The sequence below is a fragment of the Ciconia boyciana genome, chromosome 1 (assembly GCF_034638445.1).
Source record: "Ciconia boyciana chromosome 1, ASM3463844v1, whole genome shotgun sequence".
NCBI lineage: Eukaryota > Metazoa > Chordata > Aves > Ciconiiformes > Ciconiidae > Ciconia > Ciconia boyciana.
Genome location: NC_132934.1, coordinates 147987493 through 148008255, shown reverse-complemented (window position 1 = coordinate 148008255; position 20763 = coordinate 147987493). Strand labels below are relative to the sequence as shown.

At 44.7% G+C, this 20763-nt stretch overlaps 1 protein-coding gene across 1 annotated transcript in view; it reads left to right on the top strand.

Moving 5' to 3' along the window:
* Window positions 1-20763, top strand: part of AFF3 (ALF transcription elongation factor 3) — a 278904-nt gene that overhangs the window by 188807 nt on the left and 69334 nt on the right. The window contains exon 9 of the mRNA XM_072855188.1: window positions 12885-12925. Coding sequence (XP_072711289.1) covers window positions 12885-12925 — 41 coding nt within the window. The remainder of the gene's footprint in view (window positions 1-12884; window positions 12926-20763) is intronic.

The following is a 20763-nucleotide window of genomic DNA, read 5'->3' as shown; positions in this document are numbered from 1 at the left end:
ACAAGCTCCGCAGAGCGAAGACAGAGTTTGCCACCCATGCGGCAAAGAGCAGAGCTGAGATCCCATTACTCACTTCTAATCGTCATGGGCCCTAGCGTGAGCAACCTTCGGCAATTACTTTGTGATTTGGTCCCCTTTCCTAGTCACATTTTTTTCTAACTTGACTGTACAGATAAAAATCTCCTAGAGGCACTGGCTGGCTCCTGCTGTATGAAATGCTTTGCAGAACCTCAGCTGAGACCTGCAGGCTTGCTTGAAGAACAATCGTAAATAAATATGCCTGCTGGATAAACAAAACACTAAGTTTCCATCTACCTAGCAGGAAATAGGCCCAAAAAAAGAGTAACACAGACCCCCTCTGCCAATAAATGCCCAGATTACAACATGGATCTCTGTCTAAATGTCAGTGGAAGAACCCATTTTCTTTTACTTCGTAATTCTGAGGCTCTTCAATCTCAGATCTTCTCCTGAGCTTGGGAACAGGAAAGAAAGAAATCAAAGATGAAGGGATAGGAACAATACATTAGTGATTCCCAGATATTCCTTACACAATTAATTAACCTTTGAGCACCCAGACTCATTTAAGTAGTCCAATTTCTTAAAGAGATGAAGGTGAGCTGTACAAGAACCGGGAAGCTTTTCGGTTTGCTTATTTCTAAACAGGGAAGTTTAGGGGAAAGACTTTGAAAACTTCAGAGGAGATTTTGCTTTTGCATCTGAAGTCGCCAAGCAGCAAACAGAAAGTTTCTGAAGCGATGCAAAGGGGGACAGGTGCTCCTGCATTCCCAGGGCTGGTATTTGGAGGACCGTGACTGACCCAGGGAATGTGAGCCATGGATGAGGGAGGCCAAACGCAAGACAGAGACATGATTAAGAGCTTCGGAACCAGCAGTGGGCAAGGCATTCCCAACCCTTCCCTCCATGTCAGCGATTAAGGTAGTGAGATTCACAGACCCAGGAGAGGCAAAAGAGGCTGGGCTTGAGCTGAGTGTGTGTGCGCCCACAGTAATTACATTATCCACACATATTAGTCTCTTAATTTTAATTACATAAATGTATTTTTCCTCTTTAATGAGCATAGTTTATCCATTTAAACTGATCGTTTTAATTTTACAGGCAGTGATCATAGGATCTAATATGCAGAGGGAAAATTTCCTGTTGGCATATTTTACATCACATAGATTGAAGAAAATACACTTTTTAATCCCCAATCAATATCTGAAGAGCATGCAATTAACAGATACCAAGGTAGTTAACATAAATCTGCAAGTTAAAGAGCCAATTCATTTTGATTTATAACACATAGGGTAATAATTTCATCATCGTCTCTCCCAGAAAGCATCTGAAGCTTTGTAGCATGAAGATGTCAAAATTGTACTTAAGATTGTTCAGAGTACTGAATTGTAGTGGTTATTGCCTTTTGGTTCCTTGAAGTGTGGCATAGCACATGAAACAGTCCCCATTATGATACCCTGCTCTTCTCCGTAGAGGTCACTGGATAACTTAAATCAGTCTTGGGTGAAATATTAAATGGAGATTGTCAATTGTAATATGAACAATTCTCTTTTTTTCCCCCTACTTGTCCTTTTATAATATGAAAATTTTGTAATAGAAAGTAGTTCCTTTAAGGGGAAAAAGATCCCTGGCATCATTTGTGCAATTCATGTCAATCAATAGCCAAATAAATTAACTGACTGGTACGCATACATGGAATAATAATCTAACATATTTTTGCTACCCAAGTCTGCTTCCTTGTATGCATTTTTTCTGCGCGGGATCAGGTTGGTTGCCGCTGAAGTTTTGTGGCTGTGAAAATTTATTACCCTCAGAGTCAATCTGCATTCTGGCTGCCAAGTCTGAATAAATAGAGTCATTGTGCTTGTCTGGAATATGTAACCAAAGTTCATCCAGTCAGCTTGACTTTCACATCCCATGGGATTCATAAAAGCCAACACCCTGGTATGTGCTCTTGATTCCTGCCAAAATTTTGTAAAATTGTATAAACAGAAGTTGAAGAAGCAATCAGAACACACTCCTAGGGACATGGCTCTGCACTCCAGCCCCTGCTGTATCTCGAAAGGAAAGACCCAACTTTAGTACTTTTTTTTTTTTTAAATAATCGTATGCCTATCCCCCTGCAGCAGCAGGTAAATACGGGGCCTGAAGACACCCTCTGCGCACAGTACACAGGGAGGCAGTGAACAGTCCTCTCGGGTTCATTAATTTTGCTCATGTTCCCTGCACCAAAGGAAGAGGGAAGGCAGCATTTGCCTGCAAGTGGCCGCCCTCCTTAAGAAGGGACGGAGACAGGGTCTGAGCGGTGTGAGCAAAACCGGCCCCTCCACAGGCAAGCCAAGACAAACAGAAAGCCACGTCCCTTCACAGGAGACCTCGGGGGAAGAGCAGCCTCGAGAAAGTTCACCAGGAGCAGCTTCAGCGCGGTAAAATAAAAGTCTCGGCAGCCTGGTCTGGCTCGCCACCCAGAGCCCCATAGGGCGATGGCAGCCCACCCAGCCCCACGCCCTCCCAGGGGTCCCGGGACCGCCCCCCACCCACGGCAGCCTGGGGACAGCCAGGGTGGGCTGCTGGCCCTGGGGGACCTGTCCATGCTCCAGCATCACCCTGGCCACGGCTGAGCCGGAAAACTTGATGCTAACTCGAGTTACACCCGTAGCTCTGGTGGGGATCTACGTGCCTACATTTCCTCCCTGTCACGTATGTGCTGAGGGATGCCAGGGCTCAGTGCTGGAAATACATCTTTCTGGCAGGGCTGTCTGCAGCGCAGGCATTTAGGACCAGCCAAATGCATCCTGTCGTTGCAACAGGACAAAAGTCCATCTACGTGGTCAATGGCAATCAGTGTGGCCGTGTCCCTGCATAAACAGCATTAGGAAATTATTTATTTTTTTAAGTCATAAAATCATGTTTCATTTCTTTAGTGGTAGCCAGAAACAAGTGAGAAAGAATGTATGTAAAGACAATATTTTTAATAATGAGTAGGACTTTTCCCTCTCACTTCTGGATATGGACTGACAATCAATGAAAAGATAAAAATTATCCTGAAATGAAAAGTCATGCATCCACCTTCTTCCAGAAGGAATATTTTTTAGTAGAGTCTTTATAAGCCTTACTTCTGCATATGAAATGTAATATTCCAGCTAATTTGAAGCCATCTGTAATGAATTTTGAAACAAATTGAAAAAGGGGCAAAGTGGCTACAAGCTTTCTTTCCATAAGACTTCCTCTGTTAGGACCGCACTTTCTGAAGTCAAAGATCAGCCAAGCAGAGCACAGAGTCAGGTACATCTAGAGAGAAGAGTTATATTAGGCAAATCATAACACGCCACTGCATAGCCCTGTTCATCATTAGAACTATTTTTAGGCAGTGCTAATTGCATTCACATATGCCATGTCCGAATATTTTAACCACATTAAGTCATTTTAGTGTTGTGCTCCCTTTTATTCACCTCTTCATCAGTGCAATACTTGATGCTTGATCAGAAGGGAAAATGAGTGAAAAAGGAGATGAGAACACTCAGCCCTGGAAAAAAAGCACAGAGCCTGCATCATTGCTGCAAATGAATTTCCCTTTCAAAAAACGCCCTGATAAACTTAGAAAAAAAAAATCTTTCTGATGAGAAGTTTCTCACTCCACTGAGCACAGGAAACTTATTTCATGAAGTCTGGCCACATGCAAGTCTGACTGCAACCAAAACTGCACAAAGCAGAGATAAGCAAAAGTGGAAAAATTAAGTTTTGGGTTAAGGAATGGCTGGAACCTCAGGTGGTTTTGTACTTAATCCAAATGCTCTGCTCAGCCCTCTGTCACTATAACGTGAGTGTGTTTTTAGACTGGAGAAATAGTCACTGTAACAGCCTTACTTTACTTAACTTGGGTAAGTCCATTATTTCCTGAGTATTAGAGAAGCAATCCTTTTGGTATCCAACTTAACTAAAATCCAGAGTAAGATTTAAGCCAGCTGAGCCAAGCTTTATTTGTGGTTTGCCAGCTCCGATTTTAAAATCTCTGTGACATCTAAATTTGCACTTCCACAAGGCATGACAAGAAGACCAAGATTGCCTCACTGAAACTGTCAGCTGAAACAAAATAAGAGCTCAGTTTTGTCCTGCCAAACTTGGCTCACATCACTGCCTATCTTACAAAATCAGATTCAATGTCTGTCATGCACTGGCAGGCAGGATCAAGCTCTAAATTTGAATGCCACCACCATGAATGACAGTGAAAAAGGTTAGAGATCAGCTTGGCTCTTGGACGTGCATGAAATTTGGGGAAATTCAAACACGGCACTCTGATCTCCATGCTCCTCAGTAGCAAACCTCTAGAAATAGACTGGAAAATAAACTTAAAATACAAGGGCATCTTCCTTGTCTCTTCATGTGGGTGCCGTGACTAAGCCAAGTTTTAGCTCCAGTAAATCTCCAAAGCCTGCCCTTTTCCACTGGTATCACCTTTTCCCAAGTCTTAACAGTTTTTCTCTGTATCTACTGTAACTTCCTTAACCCCATCTTCTTGAAATCTTTGGTTAGGTTTTTTTTTCCCCTTGTGAACTGGAATTTCTGTACAAATGTCTGTTTTGACTGGCATGGGAATGTATCCCAGTGCAGTCAATTCAGCAGTGTCGGCTAATTTGGGGCGTAAAGAAGGATTAGGCCCCACATCTCCAGGCTGGCTTTCCCTTGTCCCTGTCTCTCATGAGCCCTTCAGCCCACGCACGGCTCCTCCTGCCGCAGGAAGCCCTCGCTGAAGCCAGCTACCGCGCCTGAGCCTTCGCCCCGCTCAAGCGTGGCCGCAAAGCGTCTGTTTGCCTTCAGGCAAATTCATTCCAGCGTGCCTGCAAGAGAACGGTTAAATAACCAGCAGTCACAAATAATTTAGAGCACAAATTAGTGTCGTTCGTAATATTGCAGCTATTACAAGCTGTAAGAGGAGAACATACCCCCAACACATTCAGGAGCTCGAAGGGCACATGCTAGCTTATCCCGCTCCATTATTTTTATGTCGCTGTACCTGTCTATCCCTCTCAACTTGGGCGTTTTTAGTATCAGCCCAGGCTTTCCCTGTGCAAGGGAAGCAGAAGGCAGTGAGGAACGCTGTAGGGACTCCGCTCGTGTCTCTCTCACACACGCGTCCGAGCACACGCTCATGCACACACACCAACACAGCCTCCCAGCCTCTCTAGGAGCTGCCTGTTGCTCTCTGCAAGGCAAAAGGCCAAGCTCACTTCACTCCCCTTGGCCATTCAGCTCAGGCTGGGGTGGTATCAGCGTGAGAAGCTGTGTGAAGATGTGTCGCACAGAGACGGATGGCAGCAGAAGCAGAGAAAGAGGCAGCTGAGAGCAAGTCAGAAAACGAAAGGAACATGAAAAGGGAAAGGGATTAAGGGAATAAAAAAGAAATTAATGAAGAAAATAAATTGGAAAAAAACTGGACATTATAAAGGGAGTAGCAGCTATCTTAGAACACAATGAGAAATAAGCCAAAAAAGCCAGCAGCCAATCCATCAAAACTAGAATTTAAGAAAAAGGGACTGGGAAACCATTGCTACAATGTCTCCTGCACCTAGGATGAAATCTGACGTCAGCAGGAGTTTAGCCACTGATTTCAATCAACTTAGGACGTTATCCTCCATCTTCTTTTTTATTTCCTAGCGCAATCCAAGCAGATACTTGGGTAGTAGCAAATGCATCATAGTCGATTGGCATAGCACCTCCCCGGGCAGAGTTACCACCATTTGGGGAATTCAGGCTTTTATTTCCCCTATTTTCATATATATGAGCTTTTAGAAAAATTCCACTTTAATTTCTGAGCTTTCAGACTTCCCAGTAAATCTTGTAAAGCCTGTGGCACAACACTGACATTTTTTGCCTGCGATATGCGAAGTGTAAGCAGCACTTCAACCAAGTTACCTTTTCCTGGATAAGGAGACTCCTGTGGAGACAGAGGAGGTTTTACAAGGTGACTGCTGCTTCGCTTGCAATGACTGAGACCCTCCTCCAGTGTCGCTGAAAATTAACCATTTTATTAATGTAAAGTACCAAGGACTTTCCTTCTGCTCATCTCCACTGAAAAAGATTAAAGTTAACTCATCTGCGTTGAAACCCTGCATGGTTGTTGGGGCCAGCCTGCAGTAGAAATCTGAACAGATGCAGGACAGAAGACTCAACATTTACAGATATATAAAATTCTCTGTATGGTTAATACCCATGCTGATTATACAGTAATTTGGACATCCAAATCACTTAACAAGTATTAACTACTTAATACAATGCCCTTGAGAGGTATTTAGGTAGAGCTAAGCAAGAATTATTATCTCTGTAGAATTGACAGGGAGACCGAGACTGAGATGTGGCTTGTTTGAAGCCACATGGCAAGTCAGCTGCAAAGCCAGGATTAGCGCTTGGGTCTTTCACTCCCAGGTGCCATGTTCAAGTCACTAGACTGTGCTGCCCCTGAAGATTAATAAGGATTAATAGGCAAAGCAGAGGAGAAAGAACAATGTACGCCAGAAATATAATAATAAGACTCCAGGGTGAAAAATGAATACCAAGGTGTTGAAAGGCCTGGAGAAATCATGAAATCCAGAAAGGGTTTTATAGTTTCTTAAAAGATGTGGCTCTGATGATAACCAACTCCAAAAGGGGACGGAAGGGGGACCCTTTTAAGTCTTACAGCTTGTAAATCTTAAATAAATATCAACTGGACAGTGAAAATCACATTCACACATTTATATTGCAAATTTACAGAGAAACACTCTAGCTGCAGTTTACAAGTGATTTTAAATCCCTCAGAAATCCACACTGGAAAGCAATCCTCAAACAAAGCCCCTGGAAACAGCGAGGAGTACAGAATAATGCAGTGAGAGAAGGCATATTAGGAATCACTTACAATAAATTGCCTGACCTGAGCTCCACGGGCAACTTGTTGTGGCCACAAGACACTCACGGACATTTAAACAGGGCAAGTCTGTAGGTGTGAGAAGTTTCATTACCTCTGTTTTGAGCCCTGATGAGAGCATCACTGCAACCCTCTGCAGCTCTGCATTCTTCAAGGAGAATGCTAAAAACTGAAGGGGCTTTCAAGACAAGGGAGAAGGATGCCCAACACCTTCGGAAAACATGCCTTGGAGTGAAAGATATCCGTGCAATGAACTGAACTTGCCTAAAGCAGGGCTGGTGGCTGGCTTGATCACAGTCTATAAACACCTGCTCAGGGAGCAGAGCTGTGAGACTGGAAGGCAGCTCCGTCTCACAGGCAAAGGTATAACTTCCAGCACAAGAAGGTGCCTATAAACAGAGTTGGACTAAACTCACATCTTAACACGGAAGGTGAAAAACTGTGCATGTGGTTGGACTGAGGTGGGTTCACCATAAGAGGATTATCCAGAAGTTTTGCTCTAGGTCCACAATGGCTCCCAGCTCTGAAGCAGAAAAAAAGCTCTGGAGAGTCCTGTGGCCCAAGTTATGGCATGCAGTCAGGTTGTGACCTTCACAAAATTTTCTTCCTGGCTTCGCTAGTTTAGGAATAAACTGCTTTTAAGCTAAAAACAAACAAAACCTTAGGAAATTAAAACAGAATCAACATGGAAGACATATGAAGAGTGAAACATGAAAGAAGACAGATACAAAAGTATTTGTTCTGGTCTGGTTCCCAAATGGCAGTGTATAGTAATGACGTCTTTCCTGGCTTGGAAAAAGTGCATCTACAGCTCACTAACCGCAGTCAAATACAGGGTGACTTCCAGCCGGCCGGGTGGTTGCTAATATGGGAGATGCTCACTTAGAGCATAAATGGTTGACTGCGCAGTTCCAGGGCAACACGTACTGCCCGAGGAAGACAAACAAGATGCTCTGGAAGCAAGGCAAGTTACTCATGCACAGGTAGTATGAATCGTTACACTGTCACCGAAGAAATGGTTCAAATTCTCACCTTGTGTACACCTGCACCATCTCAGTGAAGTCTCTGGTATAACTGGTGTAACTCCATACAATTGCTGTAACTGAGCTCTCTCACGATAACAGCGATTAATCCACAGGACAGGAAAAATGGAAAACAACATGTCTGAATCTGCCAACGGTCAATTTATTGGCTTTTATTTGCCAAAGCATGCCGTGGGTGAGGTATAGGAAAATGTATCCACAGTCAGCCTGCAGTGCCTCCAAGACACTCTTCTAAGCCCCGCAGAACATTCTGCAGTAGTTCTCATTTGCTTCTTATCCAAAAATGCCTGCAAGCTCAGCGTTTATGAAGCAATTCTGCTCTAACCAGATTAAAAAAGAAAAGAAAAAAAAAAAAAAAAGGAGGGATTTCTGGGGACCACTCTTAACACTCCTGTATCTCCAGCTCAATAGCTGTGTTCAGCCCGTTCTGCTCACTGCTCGGTCCCAATTACAATGAACTAGCTCACTGCTCAGTCCCAATTACAATGAAAGTATTTAATTTCCTCTTTGATTTCCCTTCAACGACAGATTGCAACTTGTGACACTTCAAGTAATTTTGGTAGCTCATTTAACACACACTGAAACCTGAATATCTGCTGATTATGTTCCCAAGCTCTGGCTCATTGCAATAAAGGATGGAGAAAGGAGATACAATCTCCGGAGACTGAGAACCTGAACATGATTACTGCTGTCTGAAAACTTGTTTTGTCCCAGTAGTCTTGGGGTACAGCTAGAAACTTTCATGAATGATTAATGAACTATAGGCAGATCAATGAAACTCTGCCCTAAATGTATCTGTAAGCAACTCAGGTGGGGGACAAAGAAGTCTAACCAGCCAGTATCCTGTAATTTACAACTCTTGATGTAGTGAAAAGGAGTAATTCATCTCATTTACTGTGGCTGGTTTCTCAAGCCCAAGTACCTGAGTCACCTAAGTGATTTTTTTTTTTCCCTTCCCTGCTTCCTACTCAGCATTAAAGGGATTATGTGCTGGGTTGGCCTCCAATATCTGTGTTCATATCGAGGAGAACCTTCCTCCATCAGTAACCCCACTGATTCCAAGAACTGAAAATTCAGGGTTATACTCATTACTGGTGAACACATCGAAGTATAACCCAATCACTTATCAAGAGAATATTAAGCTTCCCATAACACACTTTTTCGTGGTAAGTCTTGGAGATCTTTACATTCTGTCAGCAATATCAAACTTCAAAATTATTTCTTACCCCTAATTTCTATAACCACCATAGTCTCTTACTTCCAGGAATAATAAAGACTGTAGAACATATTCTCATCTTTCTTGATGGATGATGAGTTGGCCTCCGTAAAGTTGTTAACGATGTAAAATAAAATGCAAATTAAATAGCACAATCAAAATCAAGCTATTAAAAAAATGGTCATGCAGGCAGTATATGATACTAAGTACCACCCTTTTGCTTACATTGTTACATAGATAATACCAGCATATTAGAAACATAATAAATCACAGAAAGCTGTTTCTCTAGCCCGGAGTTTCTCAAACTGCAGGTCATGACCCTCCATGGGGATTCATGAATGAGTTTGAATAGAGTCACAAAAAAACTGTTAGCGAGAAGCGAGGGCAGATATTTCCCCGTAAGTTGAGCAGCCCAATCCTCTAGCAGGGGAACAAGAGAGCAGACTGTAATTAGTGGCTGCAAGTATTTATACTTGCTAGGGAACTGCTAACTACTTTTAATTACAACAGCTCACTTTCTCCAGGAGAGGGGAGCAATATAGGCTAGAATTAAAATTGCCGGATAGTTGCTAACTGCCTTTCATTGCAGGCAATAGATCTGTTTCTCCAGGGAGGAAGAATAAACTTGCGACTGGATCTTATTCCCCCATCATTTAGAAATGGGGCCATTACCAACTCAGGGGGTCACACAAATATGCAATCAAACATGGCCGTATTTTCAAACCTTGTAAGAAAGAAATCAATAGGCTCATTTATAGAATATGCGACCACCAAGCAAAGAGCGAGGTGCCCCGTGCAATCTGCATTGCATCCTGGTGAAGAAGAACGTTTATTAAAGGGCTTAGAATGAGAAGCTAATTGAAAAAGTAGAATGATCTCACTGAAAAGCACTTGTACATTTCTCTCTGCTGCCCTGCCTGTCATCTGAGCCCACTTTCTTGCCCCCTTTTCAAAGCTGTCAACAGCTGGATGTACCAAGATGGAAACTGAAGACTGGCACTTGAAGATGCAGTCCCATACCGCATGGCCTGGCTTGGTTAGCACTGATGAGAGTCCTCTCCTCTTCCCTCCCGAGGGCAGCTTTCACGGAGACCGGAAGAGAAAGTACCCAGCTCTGCTCCCTCTCTCAAAATTAGGGGTTTTAGGGAAATACAAGAGTGATATGCACCCCACATCCCCATGCTAGGGGCTTTTAGTGTCACCAAAGTCCATGTTTGCTTTCTTGAGGTCTCTGTAAGGCACATGAGGCCTGTGGCTACAGAGCAGCCTGTCTCCTTCAGTGCCCTCTGGCTATCGCAGCCACCATGTACCTTGCTCCAGGAGTGCTCTGCAGCTCCCCAGAAGGGAGCGAGAGCGATGTCAGGTGAAAGCAGTCTCACTGCCAGACATGCCCTTATCTCGGCAGCGAGGGTCTCCGCTGCACATTGCCCCCGCAGTCCCCTTCCCATTCTCACACCGCATCCTGCGATGCGACACCCTCTCCCTGGGGAAGCAGCTCAAAGAAGAGATCCGGTTTGCAAATAACCTGGGGAAAAAAAAAGAAAAAGAAAAGAAGATGGAAAAGGGTTATTTTTCAGCTGGATCAGTTTTCCAGCCTGTTGCATTGCACAACCACATGAGCACCTGTGGTGGCCAAAGCCAAGAGTGAGAAACATTAAAAGTGGCTTAAACAGCACTGCCACGTAGTGGCTGCTTGTGAGGGAAAGACTAGCCCGGGCTGCTGGCGGGAGAGAAGAAGGAGAGGTGACCTGAGTGGTGTCTACACAACTTGGCCGTGGAAAAGGGCTCTGGTAGCGAGAGGAAGCCCCTGGGTTTTGGAGGCAAAGGCGTAACACAGCGCAGGGGTCAGCATCGAAGCTGGGCAGCTTGGAACTCAAAATGGGCATAGCTTCCTGCCAGTGACGGTGATTAGGCACGGGAGGAGATGAGCTTGAGTTGGCCCGGGGCGTTAAAGAAGAGATTAAGCCATAAAACCTACATTTTGGGTCTCCTGCATTTGTGTACAAGAAGTGGGATGAAATTGTCATAACGAGCCCCTGGCAGAGGAGAGAGTAAAAATGGTGCCAGCCCACTGAACTGGAGAGTGGCTGCTCCCATCACAGCCTGCCCTGTACCCGGTGGCCTGGATGGCACGGACAGGGTTGCATCCAAAGTGCGTGCAAATAGGATGACCTACTGGAAACAGGGGAAAATAGCAGACTCCCCGTATTATTTTCCTAACGCTAAAACCAGCATGTTCATGCCATGGGCACACTCCCACTCCCACTGCAGAAAGTCAATGCTGAGGAAAAACCCCTCCTGCGAGCCATGCCAGTCACAGGGGATGCGGCATAGCCCTCGTCTCCTGACAATTTGGTATGTGATACACAGCAAACTGCTTCTCCCCAGGGAACCCAGGAGGAACCAAGTTATTCCAGAAAGTTCCCTGAGCAGAAATCCTGCTTCCAAAACTCAAGTAGAAACCTTTCCCAAAGCATTTCTGCACTCCTGTCAGATCTACAGGGATCCACTCAGGATCTTTTCACACCTTTCTGTGAGATGCTCTGTAACTGCAACTGCAAGTCAGGTTGTATCAAGTTTTTCTTTGCAGCCTGTCAGCAGCATTTTGACGAGTCAGAAAGGTTACCTCCATGCTCTCTGGTGCTGAGCAGGATGCCGGCAAGCCGTGCAGCTTGTTCAGGGATAGGGATGCAGCCCCCAGCAGCCTGAGAATCCAGGGAGAATGGTTTCAAAAACATATTTATTGATAAGTGCAAAGAGAAAATCAACGTTAAATTCCCTGCCCCTTGACTCTCCGTACCGCTCAGCTTTGTGTCCCTTCTGTGCCAGGTGAGGCACAGCCTGGACAGGTACGGCTGGGAAGGGGACGCTCTGGGCAGCCCCGAGTAGAATGGAGGCTTTAAAGTAGATTCTCAAAACATTATGGATTTCATCTTTGCTTAGCAGCTGGTTACTGTGCCGAAGCCATGAATCACACCACTTGAAGTGATTGAAGGAGGGGAAAGAATAATAATAATAAAGTGGCAAACGAGCTCAGGGATAGGCTTGGGAGTCCTATTAAACTTGAGAGGCTATGATTTCTATTCCCAGAACTGCTGGTTAACACAAGAACAAGCACCATGCTTCCCCACCCCATCCAAAGAGTTGTGCTAGGCAAAAACTGAGGAGCAAACCAGCAATAGGTCAATCCTGTACTGTGTAGTCAAAAGTTGCCAGCAGATTAACATGGCAGCACTCATGAAAAGTCTGCAGCAGCTCTGGCAAGCTTTGCAAAATTTATAATTATAGCTACGGGCTTCATCGCAAAAGGAACCAAATATGTGATGTTTGTTTCTGTGGAAGAATGGGAGGAGACTAATGGTAAAGGAGAGGGAGTGGGAGTGCGGAAGCGGGGAGAGGGGAAGGCAGAGAACCGAGCCCTGCCGAGTTTTCAGGGACCCGCAGAAAAAATCGTCTAAATAGAGTAGTTCAGACCTCAAATACCGTGCGGTGCTTTGACAATCTTCTGGTTTATGGCGTACTTAACAAAGTGTTCTTACATTTACTAGGCTGGAATGTCCATTTGATTATAGACTCTCCGCTACTTTGCTCGTACTTTAACATTTTGGACACGTGACAAAAATGTGTGTAACGCATTTTTTAAAGTGTTGATTGTGCTCGTAATTTTCAAGTCAGAATATAAAATAAACATCTCTGCCCTTTCTTCCAGCAGGCAGCACAGAGATCTGCTCTCCGCGTTCTGTCTGACAGGTACATTTTGTCATTTTTATGAACTATAAATTGCTTTATGAAACGTTGAGCCCTATTTATTGTGGCATATAACTCATAATCGGATTTTGTCCCCAAAGTATCTGTGAACTGGGATGTTAAACATTTTGCATGCTTGGATTTGTCATGCATGTGTAGAGTTTATTACTGCAAAAATCACAGTCTTCTTGTATTTCATACAGAGTATGCAGAATCCCTTGTTGTGATACCAAACGAGAGATAAGAAACTTACTGGAGAAGGCATGAATGATGCAGTAAATCCTGAGCTTTAGAGTTTGCTGAGATATATCTGAGCTCATTTTTCAGCAATAAGTACTTCATTTATTCCGAGGTGTTCTCTTTTGACTTTTTCCAAATCCTTTCCCTGGGAATTACTCTTCTTTTGATGAGATTCTCTGTACGTTTTATGCACAAAAACAATTCCCTTTTTTACCCCTTAAGTTTTGAGGGATTGGCATTTTGGAGGAATTTAATTCATTTTTTCACTTATTCTGGAACTGCAGCAGTGCTCCAGGCAGATAAGCAGGAGACCAAATCCTTAAACAGTGTTCAGGTTTTACTCAGCTCTTTTTCAAGCAAAAATCCATTAACTTCAATGGGAAACTTGCCCGAGTGAGGAATTCAGGATTTGGGCCATAGTAAATGTTATAGTTGGGCCGTAGGTCTGCACAGGTATTTACCTTAAATGACTTTTATGAAAGAGGATTGATTGAAATATAAGGTAGCTTTCTAAGACCGTCCTGATTTCTTTTCCAGTTTTGGGAACAGGGGGAGGGAAGGGGGAGGAGAGACTGTACATTTTAGTGCCTGTGAAAAAGAACTAGCAGATTTACATTTATCCACAAATGAGGTACTGTGTCATGCAGGCTGACACAGAGTAAATTTCCCCATGTCTTGTTGGCAGCCCCCTCTGCTCCGTCTGGCCCCCCGCCCCCCGCCTCCCTGGGAATAAGCGGTAATTGACTCTGGAAGCCAGCTCAGGCCAGGATTTCTCCAGAGCAGAGCCTGTCACTTAGGCTGAATTATATGTTGTGCATGGATGAATAACATTTCTCTCTGCTCGGAGGCTAAGACTGCCAAAATTATCGACCTTCCCCCCCCCAAGTTTACAAACACCATTTTGTTTAGAATTTTTTCCCCCCCTTGAGGAAAAAGTTTCCCGAGTGAAATGTATGGGATGCGGGTGAAATCGCTGGCGCGGTTGTAGGGCACACAAGTATTTGCTGTAACTGGGACGAATGCAAAAAGAAAGAGGAGTCAGAGTCAGCATTATGCCCCTCTCCCTGGAGGTGTGCAGGCTCGCCCCCGAGGCAAAGAAGCTTTGGCACTTGGTGGGGGCAATACTGTGACCAAAGAAAACGTGGCGGGGCTTTCTCAGCATCCGTCCCCTGGGATGAATGAGGAACATTCCTGCAGAAGTGCCCCTGGAGGTAGTTAACAAGCCCCAAACCCCTCCCTGCGCTTTCCGTCTCCCCTAGAAAGAAAAGTGGCGGTGATGGATAAATGGTCCCTACCTCTTCAGGGGTGCTGAGGGAGCTGGGCACAGGCTGCCCTCGTCCTCAGGGCAAAAGGGCTGAAATGTTGCCCGTCACACCTCAGATTTAGTATTTATGACCAGATATTCCCCTCTCTGCCCCTAAAAGCACGCCCGGAGGCTACAGCTTTCCCACCTGCTCTGCAAACATTCGGGCATCGGGGCACCCTCCTCCCCTGCCTCTGGAGGGGGTGCTGGGAAGGCTGCACCCTGGGGGGGTTCCTCCCTGCCACCCCTAGCCTCACTGCAGCGAGCGAACGGGAGGGCAGGGGGCCAAACCCCCACACTGTGAGCAGTTTCTGTCTGGTCTTGGCTAAAGTGAGGATGCCTATGACATTGCTGCTCATTACTTGTGTCCCAGTAGCAACTAAGAGCTCCCAGTCGCACACCAGCACTTCCCAGCACCAAGGGAGACGGCAGCTTAAATGAAGCTCTCAGTAATTTTGCCCATTATATTTTTGGAAAAATATTCTCCAGCAGTTCCTGTTTCAGTTGTGGCTTTCAGTTAACAGTTAGCTAAACTGAAAGAGGAAAAAAAAAACAAGAGAGGTTTTAAACCTGTAGCCATTGATTTCTTTAGTGTATTGCACTCAGTCTTGTTTTCAGAATAACACAGTAACCCCCAGCAGATTTATGTGCAAACACAAAGATTAGTGACCCAGAAGCTTGACTGAAACAGCTTTTCTGCTTCCAGAAGACAGGTTGCTCTGCACATGCACCGACTATTTTGTCAGGAAAGATGCACTGGCCCCATTAGATTTTCATCCTCTCATGAAAAACCCTCGGTGTTTATACAGCACAGCTTGGTTTTAATTTTATTGTGCTCTTCAGTAAAGTGGTCTAACTATACAGATTGCTCATACAGTTTCTGGGACAGAGAAGAGCAAGAACTTAACTCGTATACCTTAATGGTATGGTGCTAGCATATCTTCAATTGTCTGACTCTCATATCCACTGCCTGAATAGCTTTCAAATGAAGAAAAATGTCTGTAACTAAAATATTCAGTGTGTTCTGTTGTTATTTAACAGCAAGCAGTGTGGTTAAGCCAGGTCTTAAACCTGCATAATCCCACTGAGCTAAATAGATTTTATTATTGACTCCCGTGGTCCCAGAACTCTGACCTTAAGGCTGAAGTTAAAAGCTAATTTTTTGCAGTCTGTTCCACTAGCCCAGAAGCACTTGCTTGCAGGATACATTTGCAATGGAGAATGTCCAGCTGTAAATTACAGCTGTTTGTAATCATTCCCAAACACAACACTCATTATTATTCTTTTGTTCTTTTTAGGCTGAAAAGCCCACCATGAGGGAGACCGCACAGTGCTTAATCCACACATTAAATTTACTCGCAGCTCATATTCATGTGCAAGATAAGATTTTCCATGAAGTAAAGATTTACAGTGGTCCTAGGGCACTTTTATTCCCCTAGCTGCTTTTATTTCTCTGTGCTGTAGTGTAGGCCAAGTGGGTCTGCCTAAGAGTTTTGAACGCTTAGAGGAAAGTGTTGTACCACCGCTGAATTTCCTCTCTCGTAACAGGGCAAAGATAGCTCATTCACTGCGGCACTTGGGTGGTACTTCTGAGGCATGCTTAATTCACAATTGTGGTCTGTTGTACTTTCTGTGTACTTACGCTGGAGGACGCAGGCAGGCCCTGCTAGCTGTGCCTGCACGAACCTCAGCGCAGGCGTGTAGGGCAGAGGGAGAGCTGAACCCGCTCAGCCCAGCATTCCTGCAAGCCTGCTCAGCCCAGCTGGTAAGTCCTGTAAAGAGTCCAACTCACTAGCTTACGCTCAGCACCTGGTTAATATATATGTGTCATCCAGACCTGAACTGTTAAGTACAGGCTATGATAAACCTTTTTGATTTACCACTTTGGGCTGTTGATAGACAAGGCGTCTCAACACTAACATCCATTTGGCAGTGTAGACAAGCCCCGTTTGTGATGGCTGATGAGTTACACAGGCTGTCTGAGCTTCGGTCCGCCCTCCTGTCGGGCAGAAGGGATAGTACTTTGCATTTCCATGCAATCATGCCTTGTCTGTCCGTGTTTGATCACGGTTAGGACATTGACATGCAGGCTGTGCCAGGCATGAGCTGGTTTACCCTAATGGGTCTGGCCAGTTGCACTTAAGATCCTGAAGGGCAAACAAATAGTCCCTGATGTCCTCTGGAGCGGTGAAGGGTTTGGGGAGCTGAGCAGCAGGTGGTGCAAAGCAGCAGAGCCCCACATCTGTGGGGAGAGAGACGTTTGCAAGCAGAGGTGCTGCTGCACCGCCTCCCGTGGGTGCGTGCACGCATTTAGCACTCAGCTGCGAGGAAAATCGAACAGAAAAGGTTGACCTGGGACAATCCAGTCCATTCCCCTGATGTTGTAAGCAGCCACAGGATCGAGGATTCGTCCAGTGGGATCTGTAGCATGGCTCTTCTCCTTCAGACAAAGCCACATTGAGATACACCATTTGGGTTAGGAGGCCTGGGGAGGGACTGCCTGTAAAGTATTAAGGCAACAATAAGAGGCAATTTGGACTTTTAATAGATCACTTAAAGCAGGGAAGGCAGCTGTCCAAGCAGCCTTAAAATTTTCAGTGGACGGAGCCAAAGATTTCTTGTTCTCAAGTATCTGCTTGAGCTGTGATTAAGCGAAGCAGTTAAACTTGTGATACCCTGAAGTAAGTAAATAATCCAGTGGCAGCTAGCAAAAATACTCATGTGCTTCGTGTCACTCACGTACTTATGTTTGTGTTGGACTGAGTTTTTTGATAACATCACCTTCCACACCGTGAGACCTTCTCCACATGAGAAGCTACGTGGTCAGCTTATCAGCGGAGTGACTCAGCTAGCTGGCTGGCCAGAAAGGCTGCATGTGACAGGTCTGGGTAATCAGTGACAGCTGAGGGGAAGCCTTGGCTCCGGACAGCTGATCTGGATCCCAGCAGAGAATGACGGAACTGAGATCATAGGCTCTGCAGGAGGCAAAGGTTGGCCAGAGAAGGGTGTACACGCACCGTGTTCACTGCCACAGAAACAAACACACAGCTCTCACGGCGTTAGCACATTGCTTAAACTTTCTGGACTATCTTTGCGAGGAAAAAGAGAATACCTCTGACAGGGGATATAGATTTATCATTTATGCCTTACATGAAAGCGTGGCTGTTTGGAAACGCTGGTGTCCCACAGTTGCAGGGTAGCAAAGGGCAACTGCTGCTACGTTTTGTGGCAGAAATGGTCTAGAGTTTCTCAGCCCTCCTAGTTAGAGAACTTGAAGGAGGAAGAGTAATGATATGTATTGTATATAGGACACTAATTTCCAGTATTGGAGACTGTTGTGAATTAGTGAAAAGGGGCTTTAAAAGAAGAGCCTGTGTGGAAGGCTTGGAGCGAAAAGGAATAGATAGCTCTGTAAAAAAACTGGCACTCCATTTCCCTTTATTTAACTTATGAGCAAGATCTGTAGCACTCATCTGTTCACTATTGGATGTTTTCCCATACCTTGACTGTTGCTGGTGTTTGTTTAGAGTTGTTCTACCATAGCACCAGGGACGTGATTTGGATGTATTGCAACGCTGTATGAGAAGGTGGAGCAGAGCTGTCCCAGGGAATTTTAGCAATTTTGAGCCCTAGCTAGCTATACTAAATACTGACATTCCTTTGGTGTTTAGAGAAAGAAAAAGAAAAGTTAAGATGTGTTTTTTCTTCAGGGAAGTGATAGCATTTTGCTATCATGACAGCCAAACATTTCCCACTTCACTGTGGGCAACCCCATGCATTCTCAATAGCTCCCTAAAGATACCGAGGGGAGACGATCCATTCTAGGTCTGACTAGTAATTTCTCATCTATTTTGTTAGGCTTGCTAGGTTTTTTAAGAATCAGTGTGTGAATAATTACAGAATTAACATGGGGGGAAAAAGAGACAAGGTGCAGGTCTAGGGTCTTTCACATGTTAGTAAGGAGAAAGCAGGTCCCATTGCTGACTGGCAGCATGAAGAATATGCAAAGTGCTATTGGGAAGAAGAGTGTATATGTGTGCAGCATATGAAGTGCCTCAGCATATGATTAACCTCACTGGGTATGTAGTAAATAGTAGATAACTGTGATCAAAAAAGTATTCATGTGATTTATCAAACTGAGCAACTGTGCATTTTGCAGTGAAACAGGAGGTCAATCCTGAAATCTAGGGCAAGTGGAGCAATAGGAAATTGCAGGGACTAAGAAGTTAATCATACCGTTGGACTGCTTCCATCTGGTTTTGAAAGACAGAGTCAGTACAGTGCTAGCGAGGATGCTTCACGGCAACAGATCAGGAATTAATTTTTTCAGCAAATCTTCAGCTATCATTTGCAGTAACACAGGCTTATAAAAATGTAATTTAATTTCTTGGGAATAAATCACATAGGACAAGAAGTGCGAGAGTGTTTTTTTAATGTGTGTATCTGAGGCCAAAAAAAAAAGAGTGAGAGTAGGAGAAACAGCAAAAATCCAAGAGGAAACAAACATTAACGATATGAAACCTGGAAGGCATAAATGGCTGTCCGGTTAAATTGTGCAGGTAATTGACTTTGAAAAATCAGTTTGCAGTTGGGAAACTTCTACATTTTTATGACCCTTGGAGGCATAATCTTGTCTAACCTGTCTGTCCATCTTCATCAGCGTGGGTCAAAGGAGCACTGACTTAAAGTATTGTTGAATTGATGCTCTGAACACCGCTCCCATATATCATGAGTACATAGCTATGGGCAGTGAATTTGTTAAAGAATTCTGTTTTCCTTATTATTGATATTACTTACGATATTTCAATGAGACTTGAACATTATGCTCCCTTTGGGCAATGACAGCCCCCTAGGCAATGAACATGTTGTAAAACAAAGGGGATTTTAACCTTGATAGTAACTCCGGTAGCTGAAACTTGCTTTATTGGAAGACGGAGGAGGACAGTTAGTTGATAACATTATGCTTTCCCTTCTTCAGTGGTGGGATAAGAGAATAGAGAGACCTGTACTATGAATGACGTATTGTCCTATTTTTAGTTCTATGCTGCAAAAGTGAAATCTTATAAATACGTTTGTATCTATTTCCTGGCAGTCTGAAGAAAGAGAGCTCAGGTTTACACAGCACCAATAGCAGGAAACAGGGGACCACACTGTTCCCACAAATCACCACACTTTCACTACCACCTTATTTTAAGAACAGATGAAAATTCGTAGCGAGCAGCGGCACCTCAGCCTGGTCCAGTTACAGGACATTAGCCTGGGACTTTTGACCCTTGTGTGTTTGTGAATTGTGTCCTAGCTGTAGCTCAGGGAGTCTCCAGAACGGGTGCAGCAACACAAAGGAGAAATTTCAGTTCCCTTTCAGTGAGGCAGTAGTCCATGCAGCAGATGGAAGGAGATCCCCCCTTCAAGCTTTAATCGCTCAGTAATCAGCCAGGCACAACAGGGTGTTCTGGCATCAGCTCCGTGGGTGACATGCTCACTCCAGTCAGTTTTTCCTGCCTCTTGCAAAGGTGGTTTAGAAATCCCAGATGAACTTCTGGGTTTGCCTTTGTCACTGGTAAGGCTATCTGCCTACTGCCCTCTGTATTTTTTATTTTTAGTTTCAAGGACATTTTCTCCTTGCTCTTGGTTTTGTTCTGACCCTGGCAACAACAGAGGCAAAAAGGAAAGGGGAGCTCTGGTTTGCTCGGGGGAGAGCAGGCATGTTCTGCAGGAGGCCAGTCCCACAACAGAGCTGTGCTTGTGACCCTTGGTGGGCAAGGGACTCCTCAGTACAGCGTCTTCATGTGGCCCCAGTGGGGACAACACACGGTCTGTACCTCGGCTGGCCTTCGCTCTTTGAAGGGTGAAGAGGACAGTACGCAGAAGCAGAACTGTGGCCAGTTTCTTTGCAGGCAAAAAAAAAAGGTGAGCATGTACAAAGAAAGAGGTGCCCTGTGATTTCCCCATGGGGCTTAGTGTGTGGCTGAATCAGGCCTGAGATGCTCGTGCAAGGAGATCACATTGTCATGGGCTGAGATACTTTGCTCCCCCATGCAGTCTCATCCAGGTGTCTCCTCCTTTTTTTCCTTGATTGCCTCAATTTTGTTGTAGGCTGCAGGAAAACGTTTATCCTTTCCTCTCTCCTTGCCCTGGAGAAGAGTTGGACTTATTCTGCCATTGAGGAAGGGTTCACACTGTTCTAGGTTTCTTGCATTTCAGTGAAAGAAAATGTAAGTGTGATCTTTGAAGAGCCTGGGTTTCCTCCCATACAAAAACTGGAACGTTTGTGAAATCTGAGGGAGCTCTTAGGATG